The 17,377-nt window shown below is 42.1% G+C and overlaps 1 protein-coding gene across 1 annotated transcript in view; it reads left to right on the plus strand.

Annotated features, from left to right (window-relative positions):
• PLEKHG4B (pleckstrin homology and RhoGEF domain containing G4B) overlaps window positions 1–17,377 on the plus strand; it is an 81,781-nt gene that overhangs the window by 38,340 nt on the left and 26,064 nt on the right. The window contains exons 7-14 of the mRNA XM_081837247.1: window positions 1,696–1,782; window positions 2,753–2,869; window positions 4,620–4,718; window positions 5,293–5,435; window positions 6,103–6,241; window positions 7,766–7,888; window positions 9,678–9,842; window positions 10,681–11,579. Of these exons, the coding sequence (XP_081693373.1) occupies window positions 1,696–1,782; window positions 2,753–2,869; window positions 4,620–4,718; window positions 5,293–5,435; window positions 6,103–6,241; window positions 7,766–7,888; window positions 9,678–9,842; window positions 10,681–11,579 (1,772 nt within the window). The remainder of the gene's footprint in view (window positions 1–1,695; window positions 1,783–2,752; window positions 2,870–4,619; window positions 4,719–5,292; window positions 5,436–6,102; window positions 6,242–7,765; window positions 7,889–9,677; window positions 9,843–10,680; window positions 11,580–17,377) is intronic.

Below are 17,377 nucleotides of genomic sequence, written 5' to 3' on the forward strand. Positions count from 1 at the left end.
GAGGCCAATTCTGGAGCCACACGTCCTTCGCCCTGAAAGCATTGCATGTGACATGTTTTCCAACATTTGTAGCCCCCTACTGAATGTCATGGGGTTTCAATAGCATTCTTCGGTTAACATACTTACAGGTTTTGGAGAAATATGTTCTGGGGAAAGCGTCTAGTAGTAGGTAATCAGGTACTTTGTGGTCTCCAAGTCATTATGTAGGTGGGGAAGCTAATTATTGTTCAGTTCACAGCAATGTAATTATCTCACTAAGCTGACTTTAGTATTTTCTATACACCTACAATATGACAGGCATATTTCCGTGTGGAAAAGCAAGTCATCACAAGAAGTTGAATTAAATTCTGAAAGCAAGGCAGTTTGTCTTGGCAGAGTGTATTAGCAAACTCTAGCCTCGGCTGAAAGTAGTTGAATAATGCTGTTATTTATTATAATCCCTTTCTTTGTAAGGATCTGGCATTTTCCATATATTAACTCCACTTTTGAATTTTTTTTAAAAAAATAATTCATAGTGCATCAAAGTTTGTATCTACAATAATGTAAAGGGCATTTCCTAAAAAAAAGTTTGTTCTGTCCATTTTCTTATGAAGTGGGGGTTTAACTGATGCCTTTATCTTATTATCTGCTCCCTTGCTTGAAGAAAAAATGCATTTTGGAAACAATTCAATTTTATAATGTTCATAATTTTAGTGACACAAATTAAATACAGTTTGGCTCTCTGCAGATTCTGGTGAACTTGAAGAAGGTGGGGTGTGTAACATTGACCATACTATATTTGATTATAATGATGTGAGTGAGGACAGCAACATTTCCTAAAAGTTACAGTGGCATCCAGCATTCCTTTTTGAGTTAAAACATTGAACACTGCCCAGCCAAAGTTAAGTACTTTAATGACAGGTGTTGTTGATCTTAGCTGCAGTCCCTCTGGCTCCATCCCTGAGACACCAGCTACCACCAGGCTCTCTGCTTTAAGATTCACCACCATATCTGAGTCTCAGGAGACCTGCCAGCCATATTTACCTTCTGCAAGTGAGGCAAAGGAGTTGTTATGGCAGTTTCAGGTTTTGGGGGCCCTTGGACATTTCCCTAGGTGCACACTCCTCCTCCTCCTCCTCCTCCTCCTCCTCCTCGCTGTTACCCAGTCCCACACCACTTCCAGAGAGGGAGGGGGGACAAAATGTGCAGATGTTACTGCTACTTCTCCTTGCTTTTTCAGAAGGAGCAGGTGACAACGTCAAAAAGAGTACTCTGCTTACTGTAACTACGTCTGCTAAAGAGTCTTTTGTGTGAAATTCAAAACACATTTGTATTAAGATCAACGGGGCTTACTTCTGGAGTACAGTGGTACCTCCGGTTAGGAACACCGTTCTTAACATGAGGCGCGTTTTTGCTAATGGAGCCTCCCGCTACCAGCGCATTGCCAGTGTGCGACTTCCGCTCGCATCCTGGGGCATAGGTTGCAACCCAGAGGATCTCCTTCTGGGTTAGCGGAGCATGTTACCCAAAGCATGCGTAAGGAGGACGGCACATAACCCGAGGTTCCACTGTGCTGGAATTATCTGCCAACTGTCTTTCCAGTCTGAATCCTCCTCAGTGATTGCTGCTGCTGTTGGTTTTTGCTGTTGGTTTTTCTTAATTCTTATTTCAATAAGGTGTGCATATTGTATTTCATCAAATTCATTTTGTTTTTAGAATGCCGTTCCTCATTCCATTCATAGTGTTCTGATCTTGACTGATAAGGAATCTGCTTTTAAGCCTGACAAAGAAGTTGCATTTCAGGTATATATATATATTTAAACAGAATTTTAAATTTGGAAAGCTCATGTGAATTATTCAACAGTTATTCTGCAGTAAGTACCTCTGCTATGTTGCTCTCAGGAAGCCAGACAGCAGAGGTAGCTAGCTTCACAACAACAAAACCTTCTAAGATCAAAGGAGACTGAGTAAGGACTGGCTAATGTCAACCTAAATTTGTGACCCTCTGTGTGTCTTTTTTCTCCTTGAGGGATAGTGTCCCTTTAAAGCAAGGGTGAGAGCCCTAGGACCCAGGGGGCCAGATGTGGTCCTCCAGACCCACCTGTCTAGCCCTTGATATTCTCCCTGGGCCACCCCCCTCACTGACCCTGCTCTTCAGTGTTTTGTCCTGGTTGGAATGTGTCCTTGAGCTCTGACATTGCCTCTTGCCTGTCTGGATGGAAGACAGAGAGCTGTGTGAGAGTGACATCGACACAAGGCTACTTTGGAAAACTCAAATGGGCATTAGTTGCTTTGCCTATTTTTGCTTCTGGCTTTGCCCCCAAATGGCACATGTCCCTCAGATGGTTGCCCAGAAGAGGCTGGGAAAGCTACTCTGCCCCTCCTTTGCAGAGAAGGGAGCCAGATTGCTATGCTGCTGCTGTGTCAGGCTATATGGTGAGTATCTTCCCTCATTCACCAAGCACTTCATTCAGTGAATTCTCCCTGAAGGGGTGGGTACACTGATTTCATTAATTTTCCACTTTATGCCAGTACTCAGATAATGCAAATTCCCCTTCCTGAAGAATTTGGTAAAAGGGAAACCCCATATATGAAGAAAGCCGCCAGGCTACTTTTTGACCAGCTGCAATTCTTCGAGATTATGTGAAAGGTGCATTGCTAGGCATCCAGCAAACATTCTGGGACTTGGTTTTCTTTTGTTTGACACAATGCAAATCTCATTCAAAAGTTTGGTGTCTACAAATTGTATATAAGTGTTAACTTTGTTTGACAGTGTGAAGTTCTCACGTCGCTCAAGGCTTTGCATAGATTCATTGACTGTACCCAACTGACCGCAGAGTTTGATGGAACATTCCCTTATAGTCATAATGACTGGATATGCTTTCGAAGGGTGAGTTAAGGTTTGGAACTCTTTTTAATGGTGCTTTCTGAACCAATTTTTGATTGCCTTAGTTAACATTTAGTTTGTCATAAAAGCTAGTTGTTAATAATAATATTTACCAGAATCAAGAATGATCCAGGTAAACATTCTTGGGTCAATTCAGGGATCATCTCAGATTGTGGCTGAGAAGTCTTACCTAGGATTTGGCATGTTGTTTGGAAATGACAAACCACAATTACAGCCATTTCTCCATTTCCAGAGGCTGTTTGCACAATAGAGATGAAAAACAAAAGCAGACTGCTCTAAATCATGGTTTGTTTATAGTATTTTGGAAGTTCAAACTATGACTTGCATTGTGAATTACGCTTGGTGCAAGCCATGGCTTGCTGTGATGTCCGAATTAAGCCAGTGAATCTTCCTTTTTTAAAAAAAGGACCTAGAAAAAAGAATGTGCAGATTGAGTGGGCTGTCATGACCACCACAGTGGGGGAAAACCCTTATCAGATCAGCTATAGTTTTTTCACCACAGTGCCTTAGGGATTTGTAAAGGTGTTGAACTCTATAAATGTAATTCATGTTGAGACAAGATTTATGGTGGTATAACCCATGTCTTCAGACACTAATTGTACCACACAGCTCTAAAGTGGGGTGGAGGGTGATTTGCAGTGGACACGTCATGCTGAAACTCTCCCCCAACAACATTTCTTCTGACCCAGATGTGTTTCAGGTCTTGAGACATCTGGCTGGGTTTCCCCAAGCCCACTGCCCCTCTGCTTTAATGCCCCAGTATGCTGGGTAACCAATTTGAACTCCCATAAGATCCTCTCATAGTCAAGTAAGCAGCCTTTCTGAGCATCTGGATCCTGGTTATTAGAAAAATGTGGACAGGACAAATGTTTAATTCAGGTCACCAGGTATGACCTGAATTAAAAACAACCAACCTGTTTATGACTTGTTGTTTGTGTGTCCTAAGAAACACATGGTGCAAGCTAAGGAGGGAATACTAGCTCTCAACATTGGTGGACATTATTGCTGAACCAGTTTGGAAAGAGAGTACACTGAAATTTAATGAAATCTAAAGCTTATTATTTCCATGGACTTAATAATATACCTAATGTTGCAATTTTGTGCATGTGGACACATCCTATCACAAGCACAGCTCATCAGTACTATCAAATAACTGTAAAAATGCGGCAGCAAGGATTCTCATTGCAAAAAACTGGAAAACTCAAGATCTACCCACACTGGAAGAGTGGCAGATGCAGCTGATGGACTATATGCAACTGGCCGAGATGACCGGCAGAATCCGTGAGCTGGGAGAAGAGAAGATGGAGGAAGACTGGGAGAAATTCAAGATGTATCTACAAAAACATTGTAATTTGGTTGAATGTTAAGAAGGATGCTAGATTATAAAAAACTGGCCACCACTAAACTAGATTTAAATTTGATGATAAGTGAGACTAAAGAAAATATAAATTTTTTTTGGAAGAAGTGCTAGATTATATTTGAATGAGTGGACATGAGATTGTAAACAAGTTGATAATTTGTTTGGAAAATTTTTTTAACGAGGTAAATGGGAGCGGGAGACGTGAGGGAGTCCAAAGAAGTGATGAAATTGTTGTAATAGAAGTAAGATCGTTTATTATGTGTGCATTTATATTTAAAAACCTTAATAAATATTTATATAAAAAAAAACAAATAACTGTAAAAATGCTATTTTCTGTTCCATTTTAACCATTTATTGTACCTGTACTTCCAGAAACTTGAGCCATTTATTACAAACTGCAAAGAGGCCCTTGTTTTCTTGCAATACTCTTTATGTTCACTCAGCAATATCCAGACACCAAGTACTGCACAAGTGAGTATTGGTCTTGTTCAGTGTTTTTAAATGTAGCACGAGCTGTACTTAACTGAGTTTGAAACACTGCTTGCTGGGAGAAGTAAACAGAGCTATTGATAGGAGTCTCCTGGTTCCAATCTTGCCTCTCCCACAAGTTCACTCTCTTTCCCTCTTTCTCCGTCCTTCAACCCCTAATAAGAGGATCACAATATTTGCATTGCTGTTTGCTGCGTCCATCAGGTCATGGAAATGCATGGCTGGACCATGTTTAGGGGGGCCCAGAGCAAGAGGCCGTCTGGGGCTCTCTGCAAGGTGCCTCCAGATGACTCTCAGGCAGGCCCTGCCCCACGAGCCTACTGGGTGGCGGGGCAGGCAGGGAGAGGCTTCTGAAGAATTGTCCAGTCTGGTGCTTTTTCACCAGTGTCACCACATTCTTGTAAGCAAAAACTATAATGTTGGTCTGGGTGGTATCCAATCTGGCTGGTTGCCAATGCTGGGTCTGAGTTCTTCAATAAGAGAATGCTGCATTTTCAGGTATATTCACTGCAGAATTACTTGCAAAGCAAACAGGCTTTCATTTATTTATTTTTAGGAGGTAGATGACTTAATGAATAAACACAAGACGATGATGAAACTTGTTCTGGAAGATAAACTGTTGGTCACCTTAAGGCTTGAGGGTGGAACGGTCCTTGCAAGGCTTAGAAAGGAAGAATTCTGTAACACAGAAGATTATAGGTAGGTACTTCATATGCCAATATTACTGCATCATGCATTGTTAAGCACTCTGTCATTATGGTGCCAGTTGGAAAATAATGCTTTTAAAAAGTCTGGATGTTGGAAAAAATGAAAATGTCACCGTAGGTGTTGCAAAGGAACCAAGGATCACGTTGTGTTTTAGAAAGAGACAGGAGAAAATGCCGTCCAAGGTGACGGTTAAATACTGTATAGTGTTTTGCCAGCATTGAGGGCAAAGCCCGCATATCCTATAGGCAAGCAAAGTTCAGCTTTTGATGCATTCATTTCAAAGTGCAGGCTCTCTGCTGCTGCTAATAACCTAAACTACTCTGTGAAGCTCAAAAACAGCTTGTTCTGTAATCTGAATTGGGTAACTTGAAGTTGGAGGGAACATTCCAAAACTCCATTCTGTAAGTGAAACTCGCTACACATTTCTCTGAACAGCCTTTAATTTAAATTTAATTTAAAAAATATACCAAGGATACATAATGTAATGGGGCAGAGATTATTATGTAGGATTATTGCCTCTGTCCTTTTTGGCCAGCAGAACCTGAAGTTTGTCACTACTGTTTGAAACAGTTCAGGTAAGCACTTTTAATTTCTAGTAGCTTCAGTAGTTATTTGCTATTTAGTTAACCAATGCTTGGTTTCCTCCTCTCTCCAACAGAGATGCCATGGAGACTATTACAAAGCTGTATAATCGAGTAGATGAGGAAGTTCATAGGCTGGTTCTATTGTCTAATAAATGTCTGCAACAACTAGAGAATCTCTTGGCAATGAGAAAATTTGAAGAAGGCTGTGAACAGGTCAGTAAAGTTGTTTTTCAGCTTTAAAAACAACAGCTGGGAGATCCAATCACAGAGACCATGCCGTACCTCTCAGTAACATTTACTTAAATAGGTTTGCTATGAGACATAGTCTACAGACTATGGTTTGTTGTTAGTGAAACAAACCACAATTCCTGATTCAAAAGTAATGTCGAGTCAGGGATTACAGTGAATTTCACCTTTGTACAGTAGGTGAATTTCTCCCACGCTTTCACATTCCTCTCTGTTCTCCATCCAAACAAGCCAGAGGCATCATCAGAGCTTGAGGACACATCCCTGCCAGGCAGAAACACACAAGGAGGGTGCAGAGCAGGACCAGTAAGGGTGTGGCTGAGGAGTGGGGTAGTTGCCTGGGGAGAGTCCCAACAGCCATATACAGAGACCTGGAGGGACACATTTGGCCCCTGGACCTGAGGTTCCCCATCCATGGTTTACTGTTTCATGTAAACAAACATTTTTCCCCCCCTGGTTAAAGAAAATTTTGTTACATTTCAAATGCCTGAGATCAATTTGATAGGCTTCTGCTGAGTGTGTTCAAATATGTGCCTAGTCAAAAAGGAATTTCTTTCCCATGCTCTCCAGAATGGTAGCTCTATCGATTCGTTGTAGTAAAATGAATATCTCTTTATATTTAGGAGCACAAGAAGCTGATCTATGCCGATTCACACTATTGGTCCCTCTAGCAAACTATTATCTACACCAGGCACCCCCAACCTGCAGCCCTCCAGATGTTTTGGCCTACAACTCCCATGATCAGGTCCATAACAGGACCAGTGGTCAGGGATGATGGGAATTGTAGTCCAAAACATCTGGAGGGTTGAAGGTTGGGGATGCCTGATCTACACTAACAAGTGGCTCTCCAGGATTCCAGACTAGGTGCATTGCTCGCCCCACCTGGGGTTGACGCTGGGATCTTCTGCAAGAAAAGAGATGTTCTGCTAGTGAGCTGCAGCCCTTCCCAATCAAACCCAGTAGAGCTCACTTTATTGGGAATTAATTAATCCAGAATTGCCCACCACCAGCAGGCAATATGCCCCCTCCAACTGAAAGATTACCCCTGTGTGAATGTGGCCCTCCACAGACCAAAAGAGGCCACACTTCCCTTTGTGGTGATGCCACATCAAGTCTTTGCCTTAAACGTTATTGGGTGGGGAGGAAGCTGTCTCATGCTTTTAGTAACATGCATGGTTTGGCCCTCAGGAGAACTTTCTCAGTGGTCCTTTTATACCACTGGCCATGCATGTTGAAACATGTGAAGGAAAAGAAGTGCAGGAGGCTGGGGGGGTGTGCATGCACATACATGCACATGCATATAAATTAAAGTGGTTTCAGGCCACGGTTGCAACTAAACAGCATCATACATTCTAAAACATTAGAGCAGTTTGCTTTAAAATAAGTTTTTTAAAAACCCACATTATTTTGATGAAGGTGCACATTTTTGCTAAAGGTGTGCTAAATGAACTGTTTGTTACTTCTAGATATAAAGCCTTGTATTCTTTACAGATAAAAGTCTGGTTTGAAAATGAGAGAGAACAATATATTGGTCCTTTGGATCAAGAACATCTTTCAGTTGAAAATGTGAAAAGGAAACAGGAACAGTTCCTGGTTTTCAGTGAAAAGGCCATGGTAAGTGCTTTGCTTTTCTTTCTCAAACTTTATGCATGTAGCTTAAAACATTTGACAACCAGGCCCATAACCATGATGGGGCTTTTGGCTATTTGCTGCAGCCATTGAAACTGGAAAACTTGATATGATGGCATACCAACAATACCAAGGGTGTGTGATTCACAATCACCATGGTTTGCGCAAGGGCTAACAAATACCTTTTGAAACCCCAAATCCTTCTTTCCTTGTGTAATAGAAAGTGTTTGGTCAAGAAGAAAGAAAATTTACAACTTGGTGTTTTAATTCATGGAGTGTCATATCCAATGGAATGGAATGGGTGTTCACCCTCTTGCGAGACACCAGGCAGGAGCAAAGACTTGTGGGAAGTATGCTGAACTCCCTCAGTTTTTCCTATCTAGACGCAGCCAGTACGTTCCTCCTAGCTCTCCTAACTAAGTTTTTTACTAGCTTCTGAACCCTCTTTTTTTCTTTAGATTTCCCTTATTGTCGTTTTAGTTTTACAGTTCTTTGTCTACGCGCTGTGGTTTTTTCCACACACAAAAAAACCCCCCTTTCCATTGCTCTTTATGTTTGGTTTTTCCACTTACCGTATTTGCCATCCTTCTTTGATTCCTTAGTTGTTTATATTGAATTTATTTCCAGAACCAGTGCCCTTGCTGCAATGCCAACGGCTGTTCCCGCTTTCAGGCGGCCCTTTCTCGGCACACTCTTTTCCTTTCCCTCAGCAGCTACAGCGGCTGCCGCCATTTTTCTGGGATCACAATAGAGTGAGCGTTCCTAATATGCTTCTATTTGCCTTTGAAACTGAGCCCTGACTGCCTGCCTCCCAGTTAGCTTTGGTGGTGACAGAGTGCCTGCCCCTTGTCCTCATCCTCCTGGTCAGCAGCTGTGACAAGGAGAGGGTGTGTAGCTTCTGTCCCCCGCCTCCACGGTGTGGCAAATGGAGTGTGTGCCTTTTCTCCTGGTTAGCAGAGTGGCAAACAGAGACCTTTGAGACCTTTGGGATATTAGAGTCTCTTCCCCTAACTCGAAGGACTCCATGGAAAAAGAGGCTGAGGCTGAGTTTCCTTTTCCTTCCACTGCATCCTCTTTGCTAGAAGCAGGAGTTGACGACGATTAGAGTGATGGTTCTGTTCAAGACGAATCCTTTTCTATAAGACTGTTCCAAGAGGCTAGTACCTCCATCCTGAAATGTAAGATAATGCACACAATAGAATTATCAGATTGGACCAGCTGTCCTCAGCTGAGGCGGCCTTTGGTCGTACAGTGCTCCAACAGGTATTATAGTCAGTGTGTTGCAGAGATGGGACCCTCCTGAATTGGTGAATCCGCTGTGGTGTGTCCCATTCCATTGGATACGACACCCCACAAACTAAAAATAACAATTGGTCTTACCTGATGTGTAGTTTTGGGAGTGGGGCGTCATATCCAATGGACCCCACCCTATGGTGCTTTACTATACACTGTTGGGTAGGAGTATGGCCTACCTTGAGTACTAGTTCCTTGTGTTGTGTTTCTTTGCCTTTCAGATACTTAGCAATTTAGAGATTTGATTATAGAAATTTCCAAAGCCAAGGAAGTGGGAAGTAGGCAGGTATTTTTTCTCTCTTTAGGGACTCCGTTGGTACTTTCTGTTTGGCAAATCCAGAAAACTGAGGGAGTCCAGCCTACCTCCCACAAGTCTTTGATTCCTGTCTAGTGTTTTGCAACAGGGCACCCATTCCATCCTGTTGGATATGACGCCCCACTCCCAAAAGTACTAAGCCCAGTTGTTCTTTTTATGTTACAGCAATATTCCCAGAAAGGCCTACAGCTCATAAAGGAGAATTCTTCATTAAAATCTGAAGAAGAATTTCAGGCTTTCAGTAGGTATCTGAGTAACATCACAATTCAAACCGAGAAGAGGAGATGTGAACTGGAGAAGCTGCTTAAGCTATATGAGTTTTATGAAAAAGTAAGAATATTTCTATTTTCTTTTTATTTCATATTACACCACTCTACATGTTATGTTCAGTAGTAGATCACAGAAGTGTCTGCATGCTCTTTGCTCTTCCGCAGTATGACTTTGCACTGCAGGGGGTGGACTAGATCAGTGTTTCCCAACCTTGTGCCTCCAGCTGTTTTTGGACTACAATTCCCATCATCCCTTGCCACTGGTCTTGCTAGTCAGGGATGATGGGAGTTGTAGTTAAAAAACAGCTGGAGGCACAAGGTTGGGAAACACTGGACTAGATGACCCTTGGCTCCCTTCCAGCTCTATGACTTTCCATGAAAACAGCTTTGCTTACAGATCTGGTTTTCAGAACTGGGTACAGTTTCTGCAGTCTAGAATCTTGGGGGCTGGACCAAAACTCCAGTAATGACTCAACTGCCCAGCCTCAACACCTTATTTTGGGCACAGTTCATTGTGGGAAAGCTGCATACAGTGGGGCCCCGCAAGACGAATGCCTCGCAAGACGAAAAACTCGCTAGACGAAAGAGTTTTCCATTTTTTGAGTCGTTCCGCAAGACGAATTTCCCTATGGGCTTGCTTCGCAAGACGAAACGTCTTGCGAGTTCTTGCGAGTTTGTTTCCTTTTTCTTAAAGCAGCTAAGCCGCTAAGCTGTTAATAGCCGCTAAGCAGCTAATAGCCGTGCTTCGCAAGACGAAAAAACCGCAAGATGAAGAGACTCGCAGAACGGATTAATTTCGTCTTGCGAGGCACCACTGTATAAGTAAAATCAGCCAATCAATCCATGTCCTCCATTAAACTATTCTTTTTTCTTTCTCTCCCTTTCCACTAATCATCCAGGCATCCAGGTGGATGGTTCACTGTAATGAGTTTCTTGAAAAGCTTTCAGTGGAAGCCAAGTATTCTCAGCCTGCAGTTCAGTCTTTGCAAAGCTACCACCAAGAAGCTACAAAGTTTTCTGCCGAGAACTTTCAGAAAGTCAGTGAGGTGATTATTGCTCTGGGTAACAAGGAGGAACTAAAACAATGGAATATTTTATGGCTCAAATGCCAGCAGACCAGGCACCACTTGGAAGAGGTCTTTTCAGAAGCAGTTAAAGGCACCAAGGAAGAAGGGTCCAGCAGTACTCTGAGAGAGATTGGCCAGAGGGACGGCCATAACCTGGGCAGCAAATCTGCAACACAACAAAGCCAATCTTCCCGCTTTTGTTCTAGCACTCTCAATAACGTCCATGACAGTAAGTCACTCGGTCCGTTTCAAGGCAGCAGCCCACCTGAGGGTGTGCCTTCTTTTTTACATCAGGAAGATGCTGCTCAAAACACTGATCCATTTTCTTCTTCTGTCAAACCTTCGGTTTCACAAACTCTTACTCCACTCTTGGGTAGGTTTCAAAGGACTAGCCGTGTTTCAGAAGATTTGGACAACATTTCTACCTGCTGCTCAGAACCAATCCAGACACCCAGCACTCGCCACAGGAGACATCCGCTGAAGAAGATTATGAAGAAGACACAGAGCTTTGAGTTGACCCGACACGAGAGTAACCACAGTGAACTGCATCATCATGGGTATACTGGAGTTTACATAAGAGGACTGGAGGTAGCCAGCAATGTGGCTGCAGAAAAGAGAAACACACAGCGTTCCAGTATCAAAAGTCCTTTGGTTTGTAGAAATCGCAGTTTATCATCTCCTTCAAGAATCCACCACGCAGAAGATGAAGAAGAGAAAAAAAGAGGGGGAAGGTGAGAAATGACAACAACGGAATCCATTCTGGTGAACAAACAGCCTGAAAAGTGCTGTAAATATTTTAACATATTCTCAGTAGAATTGTTAGCTGATTACATTTTTGAGTCAATTAGCTTTCCTTTAATCACTGAAAGTGATTAAAGGTAAGTATTTTAGGCAGGTCAAGTTCTGAGGATCTTCAATGGAGGTGAAATTCATTTCTGAGCGACAGACAAAAATCTTGTTTGTAACATTGTACTCTTCACTGAGCAACACATTGCAGGATTCTTCTGTCATCATTATTTTTATTGAATTTCCTAAAATATATAACCAGGTGTGGTTCCATAGACACTTCAAGGCAGCTTTCAACAATCAATTTTGAATCTGAGCTCAAGGCATTAAATATGTGGTCTATTTTGTTCTTGGAGTAAAATTAAAGATACCAACAAGTTCAGAAGATTACAGTGCCCATTTCTCTTCTCAGCAGCACTGAATTATTGACCTAAATCTGCCTATTATGGGTAAATAATTCAGTGCTGCTGAGAGAAAGAGAAAACATCAAGCCATCTCTTGCGGGCCTGGGCTTCGTTTGCCCATGGAAATGTACCACCTGCCATAGGCAGAGGGGCAGGTGTCCCTTCCACTGAAGTGAATGGGGATAATTACATGGCAGAGAAGCTTTAGCAATGTGATTCTTCCTGTGGTGTTTTAGCCTGCACAATGAAATCTGAGAGCTGTTTAACATTTCCTCCTAAGCCTGTGTTGGTTTTGGCGGTTATAAATATGGGGTGTATACCGTATTTACTTGAATCTAATGTTCACCTTTCTTGGCCAAATTACATTGCGAAATTAAGGTGCACGTTAGATTCATTGGCTCATTGACATTTGCAAGCAAATGCTTTTCTTGGTTTCAAGGTTCTGAACATTGAGGTGCGCATTAGATGCGATGGAGCATTAGACTTGAGTAAATACGGTATAAATATTTGATGTATATACTTGAAGCATAGACTCTCCTAAATTGTGAGTGCTGTTGGTTCCTGATCATGTATCAGCCGATGATCAAGCCATAAAACACATGCCAGCCAAATGTTCACAAGTTGACTAGAAGGATTGATCAGACACTGAGTTACCATTTTCAGTGCTTTGCCTCCTCAAGAACAAAAGGGTAAGGGGGCTGCATTTAAAATACTTTATGCTGTAACATTCGTACCAATAAGACGGAAAGTTGTACTGCCTCAGATACCTTAGTTCAGTTATCAGACGTAGTCACAATATATTACTTTTTATACTGACCTATTTTTCCTGCATTTAAAATATTGCTCCACATAAAAGCACTCAGATATTCCTTCTAATATATGTTTCTTGAACTTGATCTTTACCAAATTTGCACACATAGGTGTCCAAATTTGCACACATAGGTGTCCAAATAAACCTTCAGGGGAAAACCCTTCTATAGCAGAATTAGTGTTGTGGAGAGGCCTTCCACATACCATCGTATTTGAGGATAATATCTAAAAAGAGAGGCCTCCCACACACCATCAGATTGATAATGGCAGGACCTTCATTTGACATTGGCCTCTTTCATGGAGGTGAAGCTGGACTGTTTTGCTTTTCATGGCAGGGCACACACAGTTCACCATTTATTTTACTAGGTTCCCTTGTCACTCTGGCAGAAGGGGAGTTCTGTATGTCTTGCAGCATTGCCCATGCTAAGAGTTATGGCCCAGAGACCTCCCCTACTTCATCATTCCACACTGAAGTGGAATGCCCTCTTACTTTTGGGGTGCAGAGTGTTCCAGACTGAGGTTGGACAGTGTTTTGCTGGATCCGTCTTTAAACCCCAGAAAAGTTGATGCAATATATTTAGAGAGAAGCCTTATATCCTCAGTCAACAGCCTCTTTTAAGGTCTCTCTCCGAGAGGAGGATAAACTCTCCAGGAGGGATGCAAAACTTCTCACTCATCTGGCTGCTGAGCCACCTATGCCCAAAAGGATTGACAGTGCATGGGGTAAAAGAACCTAATTCATTCAGAAGGCAGGCACCTGGCTCTGGTAAAGGACCACTGAAAAGACAGGAGACTCCCACGCTACTGATAAGGATCTGCCACAGATGCCAAACGCTGACACAGACCAATGTGACATGGCTCTAGAAGGGTTTTCCACCAGGTAGCCTATGTGGTTGGATACCCTGATTTTGGGCCACTCTTGAAGAACAACAGCAGTTACAGGTAAGCAATCATGTTTTCCAAGACATTTCTTTTCATGACCTACAGATGCACAGCCTCCCATATTAGCACTCATTATGTTAATCTGCTTCCCATAGTAAATAAAACAAATAAGCACATTCTCTTTGCTTCTTTCTTCCTTTTTCAAACCTTTTCCCCATTGTGGACCTCTTCAGTTTTACAGTACCAGACTTCTCTTTTCTTGGCACAGACTGTTATCCAGCATTTTCTACATGTTCTGAGTTATGGGAAGTGTGCTATCTGAGTCACATATTCTTCTTACTCAAGTACCCCCAAATTGGTCACACGTACCTGTGTTGCTCATGCTTGTGGAACATTATTAGGGTAGACATAGCTCTCAAGTTTCAGGATATCCTTTGCAACCATGAGGACCAGTCTTACTGTATGTCTCCAGGTTAATCATGGAATTGGAGGAGCCTTGTAGGCTCTGTGCAAGAAATCTGAAGCTAGAGAATCCCCAAGATGTGAACAACAATCCTGTCCTTTAAGACCTGCAGGAAGAGCCCAGCACACCTTCAGGAAATTGGTTCCATTGCTGAACTAATCTAGTACGATAGTAGACTTTTCCTCACTGGAGGTCTTCATGCAGAAGCTGGGAAGCTATCCGTCAGTTCAGTTCAGAGTGGGTAGGGTCTTCTCACAAGGTTAGTTGATTCACAGCTGGCTCCCTGATCTCTTCTGCAATGATAGGAAATCCCCTTCCCCAGTTTCCCAGGTCTTCTTCCTGTTGGAGCATGCAGCTTATGAATTTTGATGGTAGGCAACACACATCATTGGCGGCGGTGGCGGGGGTGGGTAACATTTGAAACAAAGTGGTTTTGGGTGATTCAGTTAAATGCCATGCTTTATTTTCATAAAGTTTACCAAATAGGGGTTGCATTATATCAAATGAAAAGTATTGTATAAGAAATGGTTTGGGTCCAATCAATGTGAAAAATCAGCATTGCTGAGTGCTAAATTTTATATTTCCACTATAACTCCAGTATAAACAGTAAACGATTCAGTATGGCATGAGATAATAGTACGATAATATAGCTTAGACCGTTTCTGTTGCAGAGGTCCTGATTGCTGCCGTATCTGCACTTCTCACTGCAATTCAGTTTGCTTGTCTTGCGGATACATGGTGGAACACATCTCTGGTGCACACATGAACACTTGCAAAGGTCCAAAACAGTCACAGGAGAACATGGCAAAGGGCACATAATAGGCTCAAATTTGTCGCTAACACTTCCATCCAAGAGCTGAAGCTGATGGGATGTTGGGATGTTGTCAAATGTCTTGATGCCATTGACTTGCTTGTATTTTAGCTCTCGGGATTACACGTACTGTGTCAGTGGAAGGCTCTAACTTGGACATTTTCTGAAAAGCTATCACATTACCTCACCAATGAAACCTTCTCCCCATTTGTGGTACATACAGATACGCTGGCAGACAGGTTTCTGTAGTACATGCATCCCTTCTGATGCAGATACTGAACTTCCCAGATTTGACTAAGCTTCTAAATCCTTAGAATAAGGTCATAATTTATAAGCTGGTTTGCAGAACTTAAAAGGAACCTCAGAGATCATCTAGTCAACTCCCTGCTTACACAGAAAATCCACTTTGCATTGTCTCAGGTAGGTGAACACCCAGGCTCTGCTTCAAAGCCTCCAATGAAGAGGCCTAGATGACCATTGTGGTCCCTTCCAACTCTACAGCTCATGCTTTTTAGTCTGAATAACTTTTTCCTTTCCTTTGAATCCATCAGTTCAAATCCCACCCTCTGGAGCACTAGAAAATAAATGGTCCATCCTCTATGTGCTAATCCTTCAAATATCTGGCTGTCATATTGCCACTTAATCACTTATCCTCAACGTTCCTCATAGACTAGGTCTCCGTGCTCCTTCACCATCTTTTCACCCTCAATAGTTGCCCTTTCCAGATTAGAAAGAATCCAAATTAACAGCTTAATTCAAGAAAGTGTGGAAATAAGTTTTCACTACCTGCTCTGTGACCTTACTCAGAAAAGAAAATTTGGAGGCTGCCTAATATCTAGGAAGCTGGGATCCCGTTGCAATTTCTTAAACAAAGGTCTTACCACCGCTTCATTTAAAGGTTCAAAGACACAGCTGTCCTTCAAGGAAGCATTTACAATCTCCACCACCCAACTGGCCTGTCTCCCTCTGTCAATTTTTAGGATAGACACAGGTCCAACTAGCAAGTGGTTGGTATTGCTCCTCCAAGCAACTTATCCACATCCTCAGGCAAACCAGAGGAAACTCCTCCATCAAAATTGGGCAGTTGCCAACTTGGACCTCCTTTTAATACAGTCACATGGAATGCAAGCATTTCTATCAGCAAAGTGTTTTGCAAACTTATTACAGCACACTGACAGTCTCTGCAAATCGCCGCTATTTACATGCTTTTTGACATTTAAGGAACTCCAAGACTTCCCTTTCCAGAAGCCATGTTGATTCTTCAGCATGAGTTGTTCTGCACGCCTAGCTGTCTTTAACAATCCTTTTCCATTAGCGCCACATTTTCCAATACCCTTTTGGAGAGGTGAGTCATTGCTGCCTTGCCAATACTCTTGTCCAGGTCACTATCCGTGGAGAGGTTGCTGGTTATGGTGAAGCCCAACTAGACAAAATTACCAAGACTGGAGGCGATTGGAAACAAAGTATTGATAATAACAAAGTAACAGATTATTGGAAAAGGACTACTAAATAACTGAAAGCCCCCTAGGGGGAATTAGTGACATTACAATGGCTGCAGAGGGAAAATTACTGGCGGAGATAGAAAAAATGTTCTTTCTCGTGGGAATCCTGCAGGAGCAGAGTATGGCTCTGAGTAAAGTTTTTATGACCTTGAATTCTGAAACAAACAACTCTGCTGAATGCACAAAGGAGACGCATGATAAAAACTCTGCAGCTGAGCAGGAAGAGATGCCTTTGGAATTGACAGAGAAGAAAGAAGGAGTTCAGACACTACAAGTGGAAAATATCAACCAGGAATCTGCATTGTTAGAGTATGAGCAAGAAGACCTTTGGATTACAAACCTGCGAAAGATGAGAAAGAAGAAGAGAGAAGTCCCTGGAGTACTTGGAATATTAAAACTAAAAAGAATAAAGCAACATGATTGGGACTTTCCTCTCGAGTATGGAAAACTAGATGGTCTTTCGCAGCAAACACTCTTTAACATTCTGGATGAAAGAAAATATGATGTGACTCTGACTGAACTCCTTCGGGGTCTTAGGACCAACAAAGAGGATTACCAACATAGTTGGCAGAGAAGGACTGACAGAGAATCAGACGCCTCGGACGTGAGGAATCCGGGCTAAGAACTATTTTTTGTTTGTTTTTTGGACATTTGTCTGGGAAGGGACAGAAACCGGGGCAGGGGGGGGAGAGAATAGAACTATAAAATGTTATGTTTTGTTTTACTTGGTCAATGTGACCTATAATTAATATAATAAAGGGAAAATTTGTGGAGGGGAAGTTAGATCGACCTTAAAAAAAAAGAAATTAATGATTATAAGAGAATTGGATAAGTTGAATATAGATAAACAAAAAGAATTTAATTTTTAAAA

The sequence above is a fragment of the Podarcis erhardii genome (genome assembly GCF_964252035.2).
Source record: "Podarcis erhardii genome assembly, chromosome: 13".
Classification (NCBI taxonomy): Eukaryota; Metazoa; Chordata; class Lepidosauria; order Squamata; family Lacertidae; genus Podarcis; species Podarcis erhardii.